At 40.0% G+C, this 17,972-nt stretch overlaps 1 protein-coding gene across 15 annotated transcripts in view; it reads right to left on the bottom strand.

The window, feature by feature from the left end:
- The window catches only part of LOC146990945 (inositol polyphosphate-4-phosphatase type I A-like), a 50,295-nt gene that overhangs the window by 2,079 nt on the left and 30,244 nt on the right, over positions 1–17,972 (bottom strand). For 6 of the 15 annotated variants that reach the window (XM_085802009.1, XM_085802029.1, XM_085802039.1 and 3 more), the window contains 9 exons: positions 17,722–17,863; positions 16,868–17,008; positions 13,765–13,937; positions 10,302–10,425; positions 9,926–9,993; positions 8,896–9,095; positions 8,041–8,138; positions 7,511–7,623; positions 7,072–7,226 (listed from right to left, as the gene is read on the bottom strand). In XM_085802009.1, the coding sequence (XP_085658135.1) occupies positions 7,072–7,226; positions 7,511–7,623; positions 8,041–8,138; positions 8,896–9,095; positions 9,926–9,993; positions 10,302–10,425; positions 13,765–13,937; positions 16,868–17,008; positions 17,722–17,863 (1,214 nt within the window). Of the gene's footprint in view, positions 1–4,170; positions 4,367–7,071; positions 7,227–7,510; positions 7,624–8,040; positions 8,139–8,895; positions 9,096–9,925; positions 9,994–10,301; positions 10,426–13,764; positions 13,938–15,198; positions 15,232–16,867; positions 17,009–17,721; positions 17,864–17,972 lie in introns of those variants that run through there. The other 9 variants (XM_085802078.1, XM_085802086.1, XM_085802105.1 and 6 more) reach the window with 3 other exon arrangements.

The following is a 17,972-nucleotide window of genomic DNA, read 5'->3' as shown; positions in this document are numbered from 1 at the left end:
AAAAATGTGATATTTGATCCTGAAATCCATCGAATTTGCAGATTAAATTCATCATCCTATTGACATAATCAATTTCTAAGTAATGATATGTAGTTTTAACACGGGGTGCACATGCAAACTGTTAGTATGTTGACAGTTTAGTACAATAAATGAACAATTCATAGTGGAGATGAACAAAAAACAAATGTGCATATTACAGGAATCACACAGACATATCGAATTGTGATATAAAGTGACAAGCATAGTAAGCACATTGGATAGAGTTATATATATATATATATTTATACTCTGCTTTGGAATAACTTAAGACAATATATATATTATATAGCAAACATTAGCATTTATGCAATACAAGCACTTAGATACAATCTGTTATGTACAGCGGTACAAATATATTCTCTGATATATCTGGACTCCTCAGAATAAAAATAAATAAATATAAATAAAATTGGCAAAATTGAGATGTTTCTCTTTAAGGTCAATGATAAAATGTTTTCTAGAAATATTTTCAGGAAGCACTTTAGTGTAATTACACTTATAAATACTGGGGAATCGATTGTAAGTGTTTTGGAAATATTGGGGGACATATTCTTGAACACATTTTCATAAAAACTACCTCATCCCTCCGTCTCATATCCCTGTTGTTCAGTCACTATATGTGATATATATATTCATTATATTCTAAACGCAACATGTATTGCAACGTCTCACAGAGGTAGGCTAGCTCTAAACAAGAGTGTCAATGCACGCACAATATTGAAAACAATAAGATGTAGTGGTTTAATAACCTGCAGGAAGAGTTTGACAGCAAAACCATCAAACTGCTCCTGTGAATAGAAAGCACAGCACAGCCAGATGCATTTCTACTCCACTTAATTAACACGCTTATATAGGCTACTGCTTTCTCACTTGCATAAGCTCAACTCGGAAGTGACGTGGATTCAGACAAATACATCACATATTGTATTGTGACTGGATCTCTTTGCGAACACCGATCCTGCAAACCTGAATTTAGCAGATAAAAACCGGACTAAAGCATTTGGCACAAACCTCCTCAGTCATTCATCTTATAGCTTAACCATTAAAGTGAACTAGTTGCATCATCCTGGCCTGTAAAGCTAATATTAACTATGAACTGCATAATCACACACATCTTTCCTGAATATCCTACTACGGTCGTACATTCCAACATCGGCCAATTGGAAACTGCATCCTTTGTCCATTGGCGAGACAGAGCTAATCTTCACCGCATTGGCAACAAAGCTAAAGAGCAGATGAAGGGTTGAATTACTTACTCACATTATCTGATGGGAAACAATGGGACTATTTAAATGACTCCATTGTGGTCGAACACGGCGACACCTTTGCAAATGAGCTGAACCCATAAATAAAACCTGAGCCAGACTGAAGCATCTATTTACCTAAAGATGTAAATAATGTACAAAATTACCTTCAAAATGAATTCATTGATAAGTAAATTCAGTGTCTTCTTACATAAGAGGAGCAATGGAGATGTAAAAATGCACAGAATCATCATCTAATCTGTTTTTGCCAGGGCCGTTGCTAGGAATTCTGGGCCCCCTTAAAGAATACTAAAGTGGGCCCCTATCCCCTGACTTTTCCACATGTTTTTTCTTAGACTATACGTATGCATTATCATTTCTTATTTAGCCTACTTTGTTTTGATGCTAATGCAGCATTACTATGAGTATTAGTCAGGGTCTTATGCAGAATAATTCAGTCATACAAAGATTAGACTACTGGGGTTTTTTTGTGGGCCCCACTGGGCGCTGGGCCCCTAGAATTATCACCACCTTTCTCCCCTATACGGCCCTGGTTTCTGCTACAACCTACTACACGGGAAAACGCACATACTTGCCTTCGATCACACCGCTGCTTATCTTAAGAGAATGAGTCATGCGTGTGGTCACGGGGCCTTATCCACGGCTTTTCCTGCCTGTTCACGTTAGGTATGCTATGCAGGATATTTAAAACACTGTGTGTGTGCAGCCAATTGAAGGTTTGTTATAATCATACATAGTCTAGCTGATGTTTCTCTATGAGTTCAGTTCATTACAAAATTATTTTAGTAATAGTAATACTCGGTTTGGATAATTCCCATCAAGATGGATGTAAGTGAGAAGTAAAACTGACCCAGATCTGCTGGAAAGTGCACAGGCTGAAGAAGAAGAGGAAGCAAAGAACCCCCTTCTGTCTAGAAAAGCAGGAAGACTTTAAGAAATAAAAGGAGCAAACCTGAAAATATAAATATATAGTATATATATATGTAAGCCAGAGTATAGCTGCTTGATTTGGCACCAAATAAAAACTGCTTTTTCCTCCATTGTAGCTCGCGAGTGCAAAAACACATGGAAGACAATGATGAAACGTTACATATTGCACAAATGAAACAAGCCAGCTGTTTGTGCAAAAAGCTGAAACTATAAATGAGATATTTCTCCATTGTCTTATTCATATTCACATCTCGGGGGCTCATTTTTCAAATATATAAACCGTTACAACGTGTTTCTATCTGGTCATCAGTGAGTTTGCTGTGATAAGGCAGAAGACACCAAGTCTGACCACAGGGGGGCGCTGTGGGGCTCCACTAACGTCAGTGGAAGTTACATATACAGTTTCCTCTTTATCTCCTGAACCTTAACCTTAACATTTTGGTCTGTTTGTGGCAGATGTGTAATACAGCTGTTACATAAGAAACAATTCTATATATGTGGAGATTATTCACATGAAATGACTCGGACTATATTCACACTAAGCCAGCTGGATTCCAACACAGCTTTCTTCTCTGTTCCACACAATCTCTGGGTTTTCTACAATAAAAACTGGATTCGCTGCTCAGTCACAAGAGCTGGGAGTTGTGTGGCAGTACATTACTTAAAGGGATAGTAGCATTTTTTTTAAAAAGTGGGGTTGTATGATCTACAAATAGCCCCTAAGTACTTTAATTGCAGTAGAAGACTCTCTGCACTCCTCCCGTTAGCAACGCCAGCCCATAATAGCCCTGCCCAGAGATTTACAACATACATTGTTGTGAATGGACCCAAAGAAACGGCCTATTTTTGCGGCCTAAGAGAGGTTTTACGTGGAAAAAAAAAACACAGTTCCATTGTTCGTTATAATATCATTTTTTCCAGCCCTTCAAAGTGCAGGAAAAACGCAGTTTTTATTTGGACCTAACCAACTCACGTATCCCTCCGCCCAAGGTTAGCGCCCGCCGATCAGCAGTTGGTTAGGTCCAAATAAAAACTGTGTTTTTCCTGCACTTTGAAGGGCTGGAAAAAAATATATTACAGTGAACAATGGAACTGTGTATTTTTTTTTCAGGTAAAACCTCTTTTAGGCCGCGAAAATAGGCCGTTTCTTTGGGTCTGTTCACAACACTGTATGTCTGGGCAGGGCTATTATGGGCTGGCGTTGCTAACGGGAGGAGTGCAGAGAGTCTTCTACTGCAATTAAAGTATTTAGGGGCTATTTGTAGATCATACAACCCCACTTTAAAAAAAATGCTACTATCCCTTTAAGGTAGAAATAATGGAGTAAGAATATTAAAAGTCTAAGTCCTGAAATCAACACATGACAGTACAAAATGCCTTTTAGGTACCAAGTTCTAATTGTCAGGTTGATTATTGTTATCATTATAGGCTATTTATCTATATGCTATATTAATAACAGGTGAGCAGCATTTTAATGTCACTACAACTTCAAACACTGTAGGTTTAAGATGATGCATCATCTAATTTATATATCAATGATATTATGAGGTTTGGATTTCACTCAGGCAGCTTAGTGTGGATGTAGTCTCTCATGTCAGATCTATGGACGGTAACCATCACATCTAAAACAGAGACATAATAACTGTTTCTCTCCGAGCTGGAAAGAGAAAAAAAACAAAACAGAAAGAGTTCAGAAACAAAACAAAAAACCAAAGAGAGCGTGGTCCTCGATCGTCAGTTGGGGCGTCAGTTGCGTCAAGCCCTTTACTTGGTCAGGGAGGGACGGTGTGTACACGCACTCACAGTCACAGGACAGTGGCACAGTTTCAGAAACGCCCACAGGGAGTCAGCGTGGAGTTTTTTTTAATTCCCCCATCCCTTTTCTTTTCTTTTCTTTTCTCCACGAACGTCGGACGTACAGTACGTGCGTTTAACGTTACGTTTTTTGCGCTCAGGTGCAGCGGAGTTTGGCCAGGAAATAGGCCACGCTGAGGAAGATCCAGACCACCAGGAGGTTGGGGCTGAGGGCCAGCAGGGGCAGCGAGTACAGGAGGCTAGGGTCCAGCCGGAAGTCACGCACCGGCAGCAAGCCGCTCAGGTTCTTCTGGATCACCCCCTCCCTCGTCCCAATGCTGCCGAGTCATGGGGGATGGGAGGAAGAAGAAGGAGGAGGAGGAGGAAGAGGAGGAAGTGGGAGGTGTGGAGCAGCAAAAAAGGTTGGAGGAAAGGAAAGGAGGTGGCAGGAAAAGCAGAGAGGAGGAAAAAAAGTGGGAAACATATAAAGAAAAAGCACAAGGAGGATGAAAGGGAAAGTTGATGGGAAGAGGAAGAGGAAGGAAGGGAGGAAAGGAGGAAGGGAGGGGTAGAGTGTGTGGTGTCGCATCAAAGCCAAAACAAACAGATGGCATGCACAGAGGTGAGGTGGTGGTAAAAAGAAACGAGTGAAGAAGCCACGGCCACGATGAGTTGACGGGAAAACAAGAACATTTCCAAACGTAACGATGAGATGAAATGAAATCACAAACCAATCGGAATAAATATGAAACAATCCCGTAAAAAAAGGAAAAAAAGGAAACAGAAAACCAACGTCACAGGAAACGGGAAGGAGGAGGAAAAAGAGGAAGAGAGAAAAAAGAGAAAATTAAGAAAGATGTTTGTATCAGAAAAGGAAAGAAGATAAGAAAATACAGCAATGGCTCTCCATGTTTATATTCTCTAAGACATGGGGTGGAGGAGGAGGAGGAGGAGGAGGAGGAGAAAGAGGGAAGATGGTGGGAAAAAAAACTCCTTGGTTCCACTTTTTCAATGAAAACCAAGTGCATTCTGGGAAAACACCCCTTAATTGATCTGAGAGTGAGAAGCTACTTAACCTGAAGACGTTTTTTTAAAGGGTGTTTTGTCCATTTCCTTTATTGATTGTCAGCCTCGTGTGGATGAGAAGCGCTGAAGGGAAATGAAGGGGAAGAACTTCGGAAAGGGGGAGGAGCAAAGCGTCTCCGAGCTTTTTTTTTTTTTTTCCCAGCATGCATCATCACAGCGTAAAAACCATTCCAAACGCAAAAAAAAAAAAACGCCTTAGAAACAACCAAAGAGCTCCTCTCGTGCTCGTCGACTGATGGGGAGCGGAGAGGGGAGGAGGGAAGGAAGGAGGGAAGGAGGGAGGAGAGATGTGAAGAAGGAAGAAAAAGGAGGAGGCAGAGGTGAAGAGACATCGGGTCATGCCAGTACAGTATCTGCGTGGGCGCGGCTTTTATTGAGCGACACAGGCGTGGATACAAGTTTACAAGGGACTGGACAGCAGAGATATTTTACAACATGAGGTCACATGGACAAGTCACACACAAAGTTACAAACACTTGGATATAATAAACTCGTTGCTGCAGAGAAGCATTAACGGCTGTGAATGTCCTGCAGTGGAAAAGAAATCCCATCACCAGGAGGCTCTAACACCGTGGATCAATATCAGTATCGATCTTAGTATCAATAACAATACAATAATGCTTCGTCTGGGAATCTGAGATCATGTGCCACTGTTTCCCATCTTATCTGACATGTGTTACCTTGTTTCTGTCAGTAATACAGACTTATGTAACTAATTGTGTGCTGTTTTTTTTTTCAGAATAAAATTCCTTCCAATATCCACCATCTAAAATACACCAATATATGGACTTAAAGGCAATGTGCTCATTTTTTTTCTCTTTCTTCATATATCATTAAATAAATGACTCAATAAAAATGAAGTAAAAAAATAAAGAAATTAGTAATTTCCTTTCTATATTTACAAATTAAAGCGCCTTTAAATTAATTTGAAAACTTTCTAAATGTCAATCTTTCTTTATCACCTTGACATGAATGAAAGATAAGAAAAAAGACAAATGAAAGAACAGATAAGGTTTATGATGATGGTGGGCCGAGAAAAAATACTCTGCCAGCCTGAGAACAGCTTGGTCTGGCTGTGGACGTCCAGGCAGAGAAGACAGGACAGATGTTGTGCAGATGGTACAAAGACAAAAACCGACTCAGACAGACCAACAGACACCCAGAAGATCCTCTCACTTGATATCAGTTGGGTAACTTCTCTCCGGTCTCCAAACAAAGATGATTATTAAAGGAGACATATTATGCCCTGTTTCCAAAAATTAAAACAGTTCCCAGGTGTCTTAAAGACATGTATGTGACCTGCTTTGGTCCAAATACCCCAAGAATCAAACATCACAGCTCTTTTCATCCTCTCAAAACAGCCCTGTTCAGAACGGCTGGTTTCAGTGCCTGTCCCTTTAAATGCAAATGAACCACTGCTTGCCCCGCCCCTTCTACCGGTCCCAGGTAGGGGTGGTGTTATGCAAATTCGAAAACTAATGACATCATTGTCAGACAACCGAGGGAACAGCTCGTAAAACCACGTGGATTTCAACCTAGGGAGCCTGGAAATTACAGATTTTATGTCGATTCTCACATTTTGGGGGCCGGAAGGCAAGAAAAACACCTTCAAAAAGTAATATTTCCATAATATGTCCCCTTTAACTAAATGTGAACTTTTTTGACAAGAGTCTGGTGGAGTGAAACTAACCAACTGAACATCAGTGTATCCAAGCATCCTCTTTGAGACGTACCAGAAACTCCACTTCAGTTTGTTTAACAGAGGAAGCAGGCGACGGCACGACTGTTGAAATCACACATGGGCAATTCATTTCAATATATATTTAATATATACAGTCCCTTTCCAAGTTTTGATATCCATCCCATCTGCATTTGAACCAAAAAAATCTTTGTTTTTTTGCCCAGGTGTGATTTGCAGTGGTTTGTTTCTCATTCTTTCACCATGAGGACGTCCTACCTGCGCATGCAGTCCAGGGCCTGCGTGAAGACCTGCGGCGCCATGCCGTGCTCGTGCTGCAGGATCAGGCACTGCTCCAGGGTCACGGACATGGCCGTGCGATCTTTGGCGCTTTTGCAGCTGGTGAAGCGGACCCCGTTGAGCCGGCGGCAGATCTGAGGTCCAGGAGGGAGGACATGTTTGGGTTAGGGATGAACAGGTATGAGCTGTTTCAAATAAATAATGCTCTGGTTATTTTTACAGTTGGATAACATGATTTATTTGATTTGTACTGATGGAATTAAAATCCAGTGTGGGCTGGACTGTCTAAGTTTTTCCAAAACCTCTTCCAATAAGTTACGGTTTGTTTTGAATAAAGATAACCTATGACATCATTAGCAGATGTTTTTCAGCTGATTTAAGACGATTCTTAGATTCTTGTAGATGTCAGAAACGTCACCTCAGCCGCCTGCCACAGGATGTCCACGTTCTTGTTTTTCCTGGCGTGGACGTTCTGTCCCAGAAACCTCAGCAGCTCAGGAAGGCAAGTCTGGGAACGAGACCTTGGGAGGCCTGAGGGGAAATAACAGAGGAATACAGGAATCAGAGGGTTGTTTATTCATATAGAAAAACGCTAGAAGAAATCCTCAACTGAAGTGAACTCTATTTGCTGTTGTAGCTGTATTTTTATTTTCTTTATCGACTGTGATATAATTCTTGTCCAGAGGTTCCCAACACTGGGATCAGGCGCCTCCGAGAGGTCACATAATAAATCTGAGGGGTCGTGAGATGATTAATGGGAGTTCTGCTGCACACATCTGTTTATTTAAAGATAAAAAATATCTTATCCTCACATACAGTGCTTCAGTTAGTGTGCTCAGTTCGTTCCCAGCCTTTAAAAGACTTAAAATATCAGCTGAGACATAGTGACGCTGCACTAACTGGGAGAAAAAGCCAGTTCCCATCTCTGTTGGACGTTTCAGTACTTACAGTCCTCAGGCAGGACTTCTTTGAACTGTTCGTAGTACGAATTCAGCCTGGACAGACTCTCCAGGTTTATGTTCTCCTGCAGGGAAGTATCTCCAAACCTGAACGACAAAAAACACAAAAGTTTTTCTTATTTAAAGGGATAGTTCAACATTTTGGCAAACTGGCCCATTGCCATAATCCCTATAGTCACATAGCAGTAGGTTCGTTACCTTTAATTGTCGGTGCAAGCTATTTTTAGAACGGCGGAGCAGAGCCATGAGCTGCTCAGAGCTACGCTATATGGAGGCTAATGGGATTTCTTTTGGGATTTCCCTCATCAAACTCATCAAATACACAACCCAACACCTCCACAACGCTCTGGTGGACAAGTTGTGAGCTGCACATTCACCACGCTATGAGATAATAACACAACGTTACCACACAGAGTTGTTTTAGAGGGAAATACAGAGACTGCTTGCTGAAAAACTGTCCCTGAAGGCAACGCACATCAGCGGTTTTGCATGAATTTGCCTCTACAACAACTCTGTCTGGTAATGTCTGTTATTATCTCATAGCGTGGTGAATGTGCAGGTCACAACTTGTCCACCAGAGCGTTGTGGAGTTGTTGGATTGTGTATTTGATGAGTTTGATGAGGGAAACCAAGAAATCCCATTAGCCTCCGTAGCGTAGCTCTGAGCAGCTCACGGCTCTGCTCCGCCGTTCTAAAAACAGCTTGCACCGACAATTAAAGGTAACAAACCTACTGCTATGACGATAGGGATTATGGCAATGGGCCAATTTGCCAAAATGTTGAACTATCCCTTTAAATGCACACCTCTACCACCTCTCCCTCCATCCACCTCCTCCTCACTCACTTCTCAGCCAGCGTCTGCTGCTCGTTGATGCCGACGTTGAAGTGCACGGGCTGCACCCTCAGCAGCATGCCGCTCTGGATCTCCTTGGGCAACGCGTCGAACATCGTCCCCGGCAACGGGATGCGCACGTTGAAGCCGTCGCGGTTCCCGGTGATGATCGGCAGCATGTCGGGCGCCGAGCTGCCGGTGGCCTGGGTCACCTTGAAGGGAGGAGGGAGAGTACAGCGGCATCTCAATGGATTAGAATATCATGGAAATGTTGATTTATGTCAGTAATGTAACTCAAAAAGTGAAACGAATACATTACATAGATCCATTACACACCGAATGAATCATTTCATTACTTTATTTATTTAATTTCTTTTAATTATAAGGATTATGGCTTACATTTAATGAAGACCTAAAATATTACAAAAGACCAAATAAAAAAGCATTTTTTCTTTTATTTTTTTGCTCCCAGTCGGGACTTGTGTTCATCCAATTTGTATTGTTGTTTTGTATTGTTTGTTTTTGGTATCTTGTTTTTTTCTCTTTTTAATTTATTATAATTATTGTCGTTATTATTATTATTATCATCATTATTTATTTATTACTTTAATTTCATTATTCATTTGTGTTATTCCTAAAAATCACAGGCCACTACAAACATAACTTAAGAACCCATATCATTCCACCTGCGAAAGTTTAATAAATAAAATTGAGGGGGAAAAAATGTAAAAAAGCATTTTTAATATGGAAATGTTGGCCTTCTGAAAAGTCCATCTATATGCACTCAATACTTGGTTTGGGGCTTTTTGACTTCAACTACTGGGAATGGACTTTTCCATGATATTATAATTCATTGAGATGCACCTGTATTCATGTGCGTATTTCCACACTTCAATCAAGAAGAAGTGACTCTAGTGAAAAACTAAATGAGTGGATGGTGTCAGAGTTTGGACATGAACTTTGAGGTGGAGTAAAATACAAATTGTATCTAATGGAAAACAGAGCTGCCTCAGTGCAAAAGGAGAAATGTTTCGTTGTTTACCTTAAAGGTGACATTACGCAGGTCCATGATGCCGACGCTCATGTCCTCCAACATGGCCAGCTCCTCTCCTGAAACACATGACCGGCGTGTTATCAAAATGGCATTTTAGTTACGTTTTATTGCATGTTTTTACCTTACATTACCTGTATCATAATTAGTTTTATTGTTATTATATGTTTTACTTGTGTGTTTATATTGTACAGCACTTTGGTCAACTTGGGTTGTATTTTTAAATGTGCTATATAAAAAATAAATAAATGTAAGACATGTCACCTGTCATGTTTTTAAAAAGCTGCAGGTGATAAGTGACTGTATTCAACTGAAAGAACCTGTGCTTTGTGTGTGTGTTTTGTTGTGTGTGTGTGTGTGTGTGTACCGTATGTGCTGAGCAGGGACTCGAACTGAGCCAGCAGGCCGATGGTGTAGAGCTGTCGGAGGAATCCGTTGTCACGGAGACAGTTCCTCAGTTTGATAATGAAGCCACAGATGAGAGCAGTGAGCTGCAGCACACACACAAACACAAACACACACACACACATTAACATGAGGTCCAGCTGCTTGTTATTCTCTGCAGGTGTTTATTACACAACAGAATCGTTTGCTGTCAAATCGCAGGTTTCAGTCCATTAATATATGATGTCATGCGCACTCATCTGCATAATACACAATAATTCAATTCAACATATGTCTTTATATTTAGACACAGAGAGCTGATGTGATTATGTAAGTGGATGCATGTTTGTGTGGGGTTTCTGTGCATTCACGTGTAAAAGGAAACCCTGTGCAGCTCAGTGTGTAAAGTGGAGGGTGATTATCATTATACTGAAGGGTTTTTAGGTAACAGGCACAAACTGCTGATTCAGATCAGATGCTATATAAATTATTATTATTATTCAGCGTTGTTGAACTCTCAAAAATCCAAAGCTGAAAGCTCTGCAAGCCTGGTAAAAAGTCTGTTCAAGCTGCACCTTGATTTAAAGGAGACATCTATTGTCCCTTTTCCACAAATGTAAATAGTTCCCAGGTGTCTTAGAGACATGTCTGTGACATGCTTCGAAAAAAATACCCCAAGGATCAAACATCACAGCTCTCTTTTTATCCGTTCTGAATTGGTCTGGTTTCAGTGCCTGTCCCTTTAAATGCAAATGAGCCACTGCTTGCCCCGCCCCCCTCTACCAATTTCTACCTATTTCAACCTAGGGAGCCTGAAAATTACAGATTTGTTTTGTCAATTCTCACATTTTGGGAGCCAGAAGGCAAGACAAACAGCCAAATATATGTAAAAGAGCCTTTAAAAAGTGATATTTCTATAATATGTCCCCTTTAAGTTCCTGTACGCCGTTCACTTCTTCATACATGGATGAGATGTCCAAATTTAGCTCGATTCCACTAAACGTGCCTGGAACTCGTGGCTCTGCTGTGGAGATCCCGTGTGCAGAATATCCACGAGGAGCCAGCTGAGTAAATATAACTTTTTATTGTAGCAGGTAAGCGCGCCTGCCAAAAAGCTCCAAAACAAGAGTCTATAAAAGTAACAAGTTGTAAGAAAACAGTCCGCTACCTCCGGGCGCACAGCCTCTTTTTAACTCGTCTCTCAGGTTTGTGCCGCGGAGTAGGAGTGTGTAGGTCTGGAGGTGAAGAAATCCCTTCTCTGTCTCACTCTCTTTCTATTTTTTTTCCCTCCTTGCCCTCACTCTCAACACAAGTGTTTAACAGATATATAAATACTGCAAAGCCACTAAGCGCTGGACCTTTGTGCTCCTCATGTTTGCAATATTTACAGATTTATTAACTTTGTGTTGACTCCATCCCTGTGAGTCACTCCAGCATGAGAGCATTGGCTTTAAGCTGAAAATGTACATTTATGTAAATGTGTGTGGGTGAGTGTTTATCTGAGGAAATGTCATGCCGCTCAGTGCGTTGGTGTCATTGTCACCAGTAATGGTCAACAAATTGAACTTGTATGTACTTTTAAGTATCTGGGGTTTTTGATTGATGCCCACTTGTCTTTCAAGGCACATATTCAGTATACTGTAAAGAAGCTGAAGCTTTTACTTGGATTTTATTTTAGAAATAAGTCTTGTTTTTCTTTTAGGGTGAAACAGAAACTGGTGGAGTCAACCTTTCTTCCGATTATTGATTACGGTGATGTGTTGTATATGAATGCCTCCGTTCTAGGGATGTCACAATTACTTGTTTTCACAATTAATCGCGGTATTAAACGCCACAATTAATTAATCGTAAAGATTCTTAAATACCGTCACTTTCCAAAAAACATTATTTTGTTAACACAGAGGCAGATGTGCACAAAAGTTAAGGTAAATGTAAGAAATACTGCACAATTTACCTAACGTAACATGGTGGAAATTTAAATGTTAGCGTCTCATTTGTGATAAAAAACAAACAATTAAAATAAACTTAAACATTTGGTATAGATGACAATTAATGATTTGAATATTTAAAACACTTCCCCTGGAGGATTAATAATTGGTTACATATGAATAGTAGATACTTAAAATATTTAGTGTAAAAATTTGTAATGTAATTATATTTTGACTGTATTTGATTTTACACATTCATATGTTGTGAAATTAATTAGGCTAATGCGTAATAATCGTGATAATCGTAAAACCGTGATTATTTCTCTGACAATAATCGTACAAAGAAAATCTATAATCGTGACATCCCTACTCCGTTCAATGCCTCCACATGTTGGATAGTGTGTATCATGGTGCTCTTAGGTTTATTACAAACTGTGGAGCTCTAACTCATCATTGTGTCTTGTACAGTAAAGTAAATTGGCCATCTTTATGTATATGTGCGCAGGCTTGGCCATTGGTATGTGCTGATTTACAAGGCCATTCTTGAGATGATTCCATCTTATTTATCATCCCTGCTAATCTTGACTAGTACATGGAACAGTTTGCAATCAGAGCTCAAACTCCAAAGTCTGGTATCTCGGAATGTATTCAAGTCCATGATCAGGGTTCCTACAGCTTAAGCCAAGTTAAATTTAAGACTTTTAAAGACTTTTTTAAAGCCACTTGAAATGAAATTTAAGACCGACTTCATAATAAACACAAATGCAGAAAAAAGGGAAAAAAAACACCACATCAATTACACAGGGTTAGGGACAATTTTACCCACTTTCCTATGTGATCCAAGGTAAAGTGACTGCTACATGAACATTGGATTGTGTCTCTTTCCAGCTGTCCTTTCAAAATAAATGCATAAAAAGTCAGGAAAAAAAAAAAACACTGACTCGGGAGCTGGTGGTGGTGAGAAATTTAGCGTTGACGGCCGCCACTAACTTCTCTATGTCGGAATGTTACCAATTATTTTGAGATTTGAGACTAATTACAACCATAAAATACCACTTACCATGTGTTAACATTTTTAAGACTTTTGAAAAATTGATTTAAGACATTTTAATGCCAATTAAGGCCTTGTTTTTAGATTAATGAATTCAATGCCTTTTAAGACTTTTTAAGGATCCGTAAGAACCCTGATGATAAATTCCATCACATCCAGGCTTCAGGAGTGCAAATGTTTTAATTGAGTGCAAATGTTTGACTAATCTTGTAAAGTATTCTAACTAATTTTGAAAATTCTATTTTTTGTTTTGTTTGTTCGTTTATGTTTTTTATTAATGTGACTATGTGTTGAAACTATGTGCTGTCATTCTTGGCCAGGTCTCTCTTGCAAAAGAGATCTTGGATCTCAATGGGACAAACCTGGTTAAATAAAGGTTATAATAATAATAATAATATAATACAATATAATAATAATAATAATAATAATGTAATAATTATAATATAATAATAATAAGTGTTCCTGACCGTCTGGCAGAAGACCACGTCGCGGCGGTACTGCAGAGACACGTCCATGGCTATCGTCGGGGCGCTGTCCTGCATCAGAAGGAACACCATGGACTTTTTGGCCTTGTCGCTCATCATGGCCACGCACTCGGTGAGCGTGGTGAGGAGGGGGTACAGCGCCTCGCTCCACTCGCCTGGCCAACACAAGCGCAGGTGTGGACTTCAGAGAGGTTAAAAACAAAACCGCCGACACACACAATACATCTCAGTGTTAGCTCAGTCAGTGGGATTTTAGGACGATTCATGCTGTTTTAGGTGAATCTAGGAGTTAGATTTGACAGGAACAGGTAATAGACACAACAGAGAAGCGACAGGGAAAGCTGAAGCGCCAAGAGACACAAAAAATATATTTTATCACTAAGATGTCATACATTTCCAGTGAATTTAAAGGGATAGTTCAACATTTTGGCAAATCCGCCTATCGCCATAATCCCTATAGTTATAGAAGTAGGTTTGTTCCTTTTAATTATCGGTGCATGTTGTTTCGAGATCAGCGGGGCAGAGACGTGAGCTGCTCAGTGAACACAATGGAGATGAATGGTACAGGTCCCCTGTCCCTCAAAACTCATCAAATACACAATCCAACAATTCCAAAACGCTCTGGTGGACAAGTTGTGACCTGCACATTCACCACGCTATGAAATAATAATGTAACATTACAAGACTGAGTTGTTTTTGAGGCAAATGCAGCTGGAACTACATTCCAGACACGACTGCTGGGCGGAGTGATTTAAAAAGTAATTATTTTTGTGTGTGTCGTAATGTTACATAATAATACATGATTATCTCATAGCGTGGTGAATGTGCAGGTCACAACTTGTCCACCAGAGCGTTTTGGAGTTGTTGGATTGTGTATTTGATGAGTTTGATGAGGGACGATGTGTTGTGTTCACTAAGCAGCTAACGTCTCTGCCCCGCAGATCTCAAAACAACATGCACTGGTAATTAAGGCAAGGCAAGGCAAGGCATCTTTATTTATATAGCGCATTTCATACGATAATTAAAGGCAATGAACCTATTGCTATGACTATAGGGATTATGGCAATAGGCGAATTTGCCAAAATGTTGAGCTATGCCTTTAAAAGACACCACTTCTGATGAACCATTATGAAACGAAGAAGTGAAACGCTGAAGATTCCCTGAGGGGAAATAACAAGTTAAAAAGTACCTTCACATTCCTGAGTCTAAACTATCAAAATCCAGCCCAGAGTTTATACCCCGGCTGCAACTGTAGCTCTTTGACTTGTATTTATCTGTTCAACTATCCACTTTACTAGTCGGTAAACAAACCTAATCTCTGCCCACATCCCATAATGTAGAGCCGGAGCCCTGGAGAGAGTTGTTGGTGGTGGAGGAGGAGGGAGAGAAGCATGGGCAGAGGAAGGCAGCTCTTACCTGGGTACGCCTCCTCAGCGCCGGGGCTTCCATCTGGAAGAGGGGATGGAGGTGCGACATGCATGATTAGCTGAGCGCTGCGGGCCACACGGGGCAGCAGAGACACACACACACACACACACACACACACAGGAAACAGAAAAACACTGCAGACCAGGGTCAAACATCTGCTCACATGAAAACCTAGACTCTGTTTTTAGTGGCGGCCTTTACTTTCATTTCTCCAGCAGGTGGGCCGGATGTTTGAGCTGATGCTTGCTCTTTGCAGACGAGCATGAGTCCACCCTGAGATGCAGGATGTGGCTTTAAGATTTCCTGCTGAATGCACAGTGGTGGTGGGGGTCTTCTCCGTCACCTCGCTGCCCACACGTCTTACGTATGTTTTCCCACTACATACAGTGCTGTGAGAAAGCATTTAGCCCCATCCTGATTTCTGACTTTATCGCATGTTTGTCACACTTAAATGTTTAAGATCATCAAACTAATTTTAATATTAGACAAAGATAACCCAAGTTAATATACACAGGGTTTCTGCAGGTACCAGCAAATCTAATTTAATGCTTTTTAATGCCATTTCAAACATTTTTAACGCCCATGACTGCAAATACTATAAATGAACGTACATACACTTACCTATATACACATATACAAACTCAATTACTTGGTTCTGCATGTTTATCACACCAATAGGGGTGCACCGATTGCAATTTTCTGGCCGATCCCTGATCCGCCTACCACCACCGAAAAATATTAATTTAGAAAATTCATGTTAATTAATTCATGTCAAACATGTTTAATTTTTACTAATAATCCCCCTATTTTTCTGCTCTTTGTGCTCTATAGGGATGTAACGATATCAAAATCTCACTGCATGATAATACCACAGAATACCAACAAGAATATTTGGTCAAAAATAAAATAGCTTGCCTGCCTTTCTCAATCACCAGCCACAGTGGCTTGTGGGCTGATCAAATTCACCAACCCTGGTCCAATTTTTTAATGCCTTTGAGAATCGAATTTAATGCCTTTTAATGCCATTTAAGACCTTAATTTTAGCAAAATATATTTAATGACTTTTGATGCTTTTTAATGACCCGTGGAAGGCTTGATAAAATGCAGTTTTTAAATGATAATTCCATTTATTAAAGCAAAAAAAAGCTATCCAAACCTACCTGGCCCTATGTGAAAAAGTAATTCCCCCCATGAACTACTGTAACTGTGATAAATCATTTTTTTGGTTCATTTTCACTGTCCACATCAAAGCCTGACCTGTTGAATCAAGAATTCACTCAAAAAGAACCTGTGTGACAAAGTGAAGGAGGCTGAGACTCATGATGTTTGACCCTGGTCCAGTGGAACATGTACAGAAAAGCACAGGTCCTAAAGCAGCAGTACAACTATTTTTCTAGCTACAGTAACGCTGCAACAGACCAAGAGGACAAGGACAAAGATTGCACATGAGACATTAGAGTTTTTCTCAAAGCAGATTTGGAGCAGCTGCCTTGATTTTGTTCGACGGCGCTGTCAGGCGGAGGAAAAATCAGTTTGTGATGATTTGAAACTTTGATGTGAGATGAATTTGACGAGGAGGATGTTCCTCAACAGAATAAAATGATGCAGTAAAAATAAAATAAAAAGAAAGGTTGAACAGAAGGAAAAATAAACCTACAGGACTCTGGTTCAGGACTGGGAGGACGAGCAGACAGAGAGGAAGAGGATGGTGGTGATGATGAAGATGATGATGGTAATGATGGAGTTTCCTGTGATTCACTTCCTGGGTTGATCCAGAAAGCGCGCGTCTTTCCTTCACCTTTTCACAGTCACACAGCAGCAGTGTTACACATCGTGGCTACAGTAACTGTTGCTAACTTTGCTGTGATTGAGGTGAAATTACTTATTCTATTATTATTTTCTATTTTATTATAATTACTTTTCTTTCTAACTTTGTTTTCATATGGAAAAAATCAAAAGAAATTCAGAAAAAAAGGAATAAAATAATAAATTAAAACAAAAGAACAGAAGCAGGTGTTTTTAATTGTGGCTTTGCGATGTATTAAAGGTCCAGTGTGTAAAATGAGAGGAAAACAGTGACATCTATCATTCCGATTCTATTATATCTATTAAATAATTACTATATTGCTAATTTATGGACGTGAAACTCTTGAATTGTGCTCTCTGGTTGGCTGGATTTTCCATTCTGTACAAACATGGCGGCGCAAGATGGCGACACTCTCTAAGCAAGAATTATAAGGCTATGAAAACCAAACAGATTTTATTTTATAGCGATTATACACTTATACAAATATATTCATAGGTAGTATATTCAGATTTTGCCAATAAACCTTGACAAATATTACACACTGGACCTTTAAATGTTGAACAGCTCAAAGAAATCACTAAAATATTCCAAGACGTTTCCAGGATCATATGGTTTTCACTTCCAACTTTTAGAGTAAAGTCTGAAACTGATCTTTAAACATAAAAAAACTACAATTAAATCAAACCAATCAGCAGAAACTTCACCTTTCTTGCTGCCGCTGCTCTGCAGGTCGCTCTGGGCGCTGTCCTGACTGGCGTTGCTGGGTCTCCTCTCCTTCTGCAGCAGCTTGTCAACGCGCTCGATGATGCACTCCAGAGATTTATCCACGTTCAACCAAACCTTCTCCTGGAAGACAAAGAGGGAGAGACGATGTGCTCATTTTTATGGTTTGTGTGTGTAGATGTTAGAATTTACAGGACACTGTGAAAACAAAAAGATTTTCACAGGTGGTGAG

This window comes from Trachurus japonicus, chromosome 2 (assembly GCF_045865225.1).
Source record: "Trachurus japonicus isolate A0001 chromosome 2, Traja_1.0".
NCBI lineage: Eukaryota > Metazoa > Chordata > Actinopteri > Carangiformes > Carangidae > Trachurus > Trachurus japonicus.
Note: the sequence above shows the minus strand (reverse complement) of the source record. Positions and strands in the feature narration are given on the sequence as shown.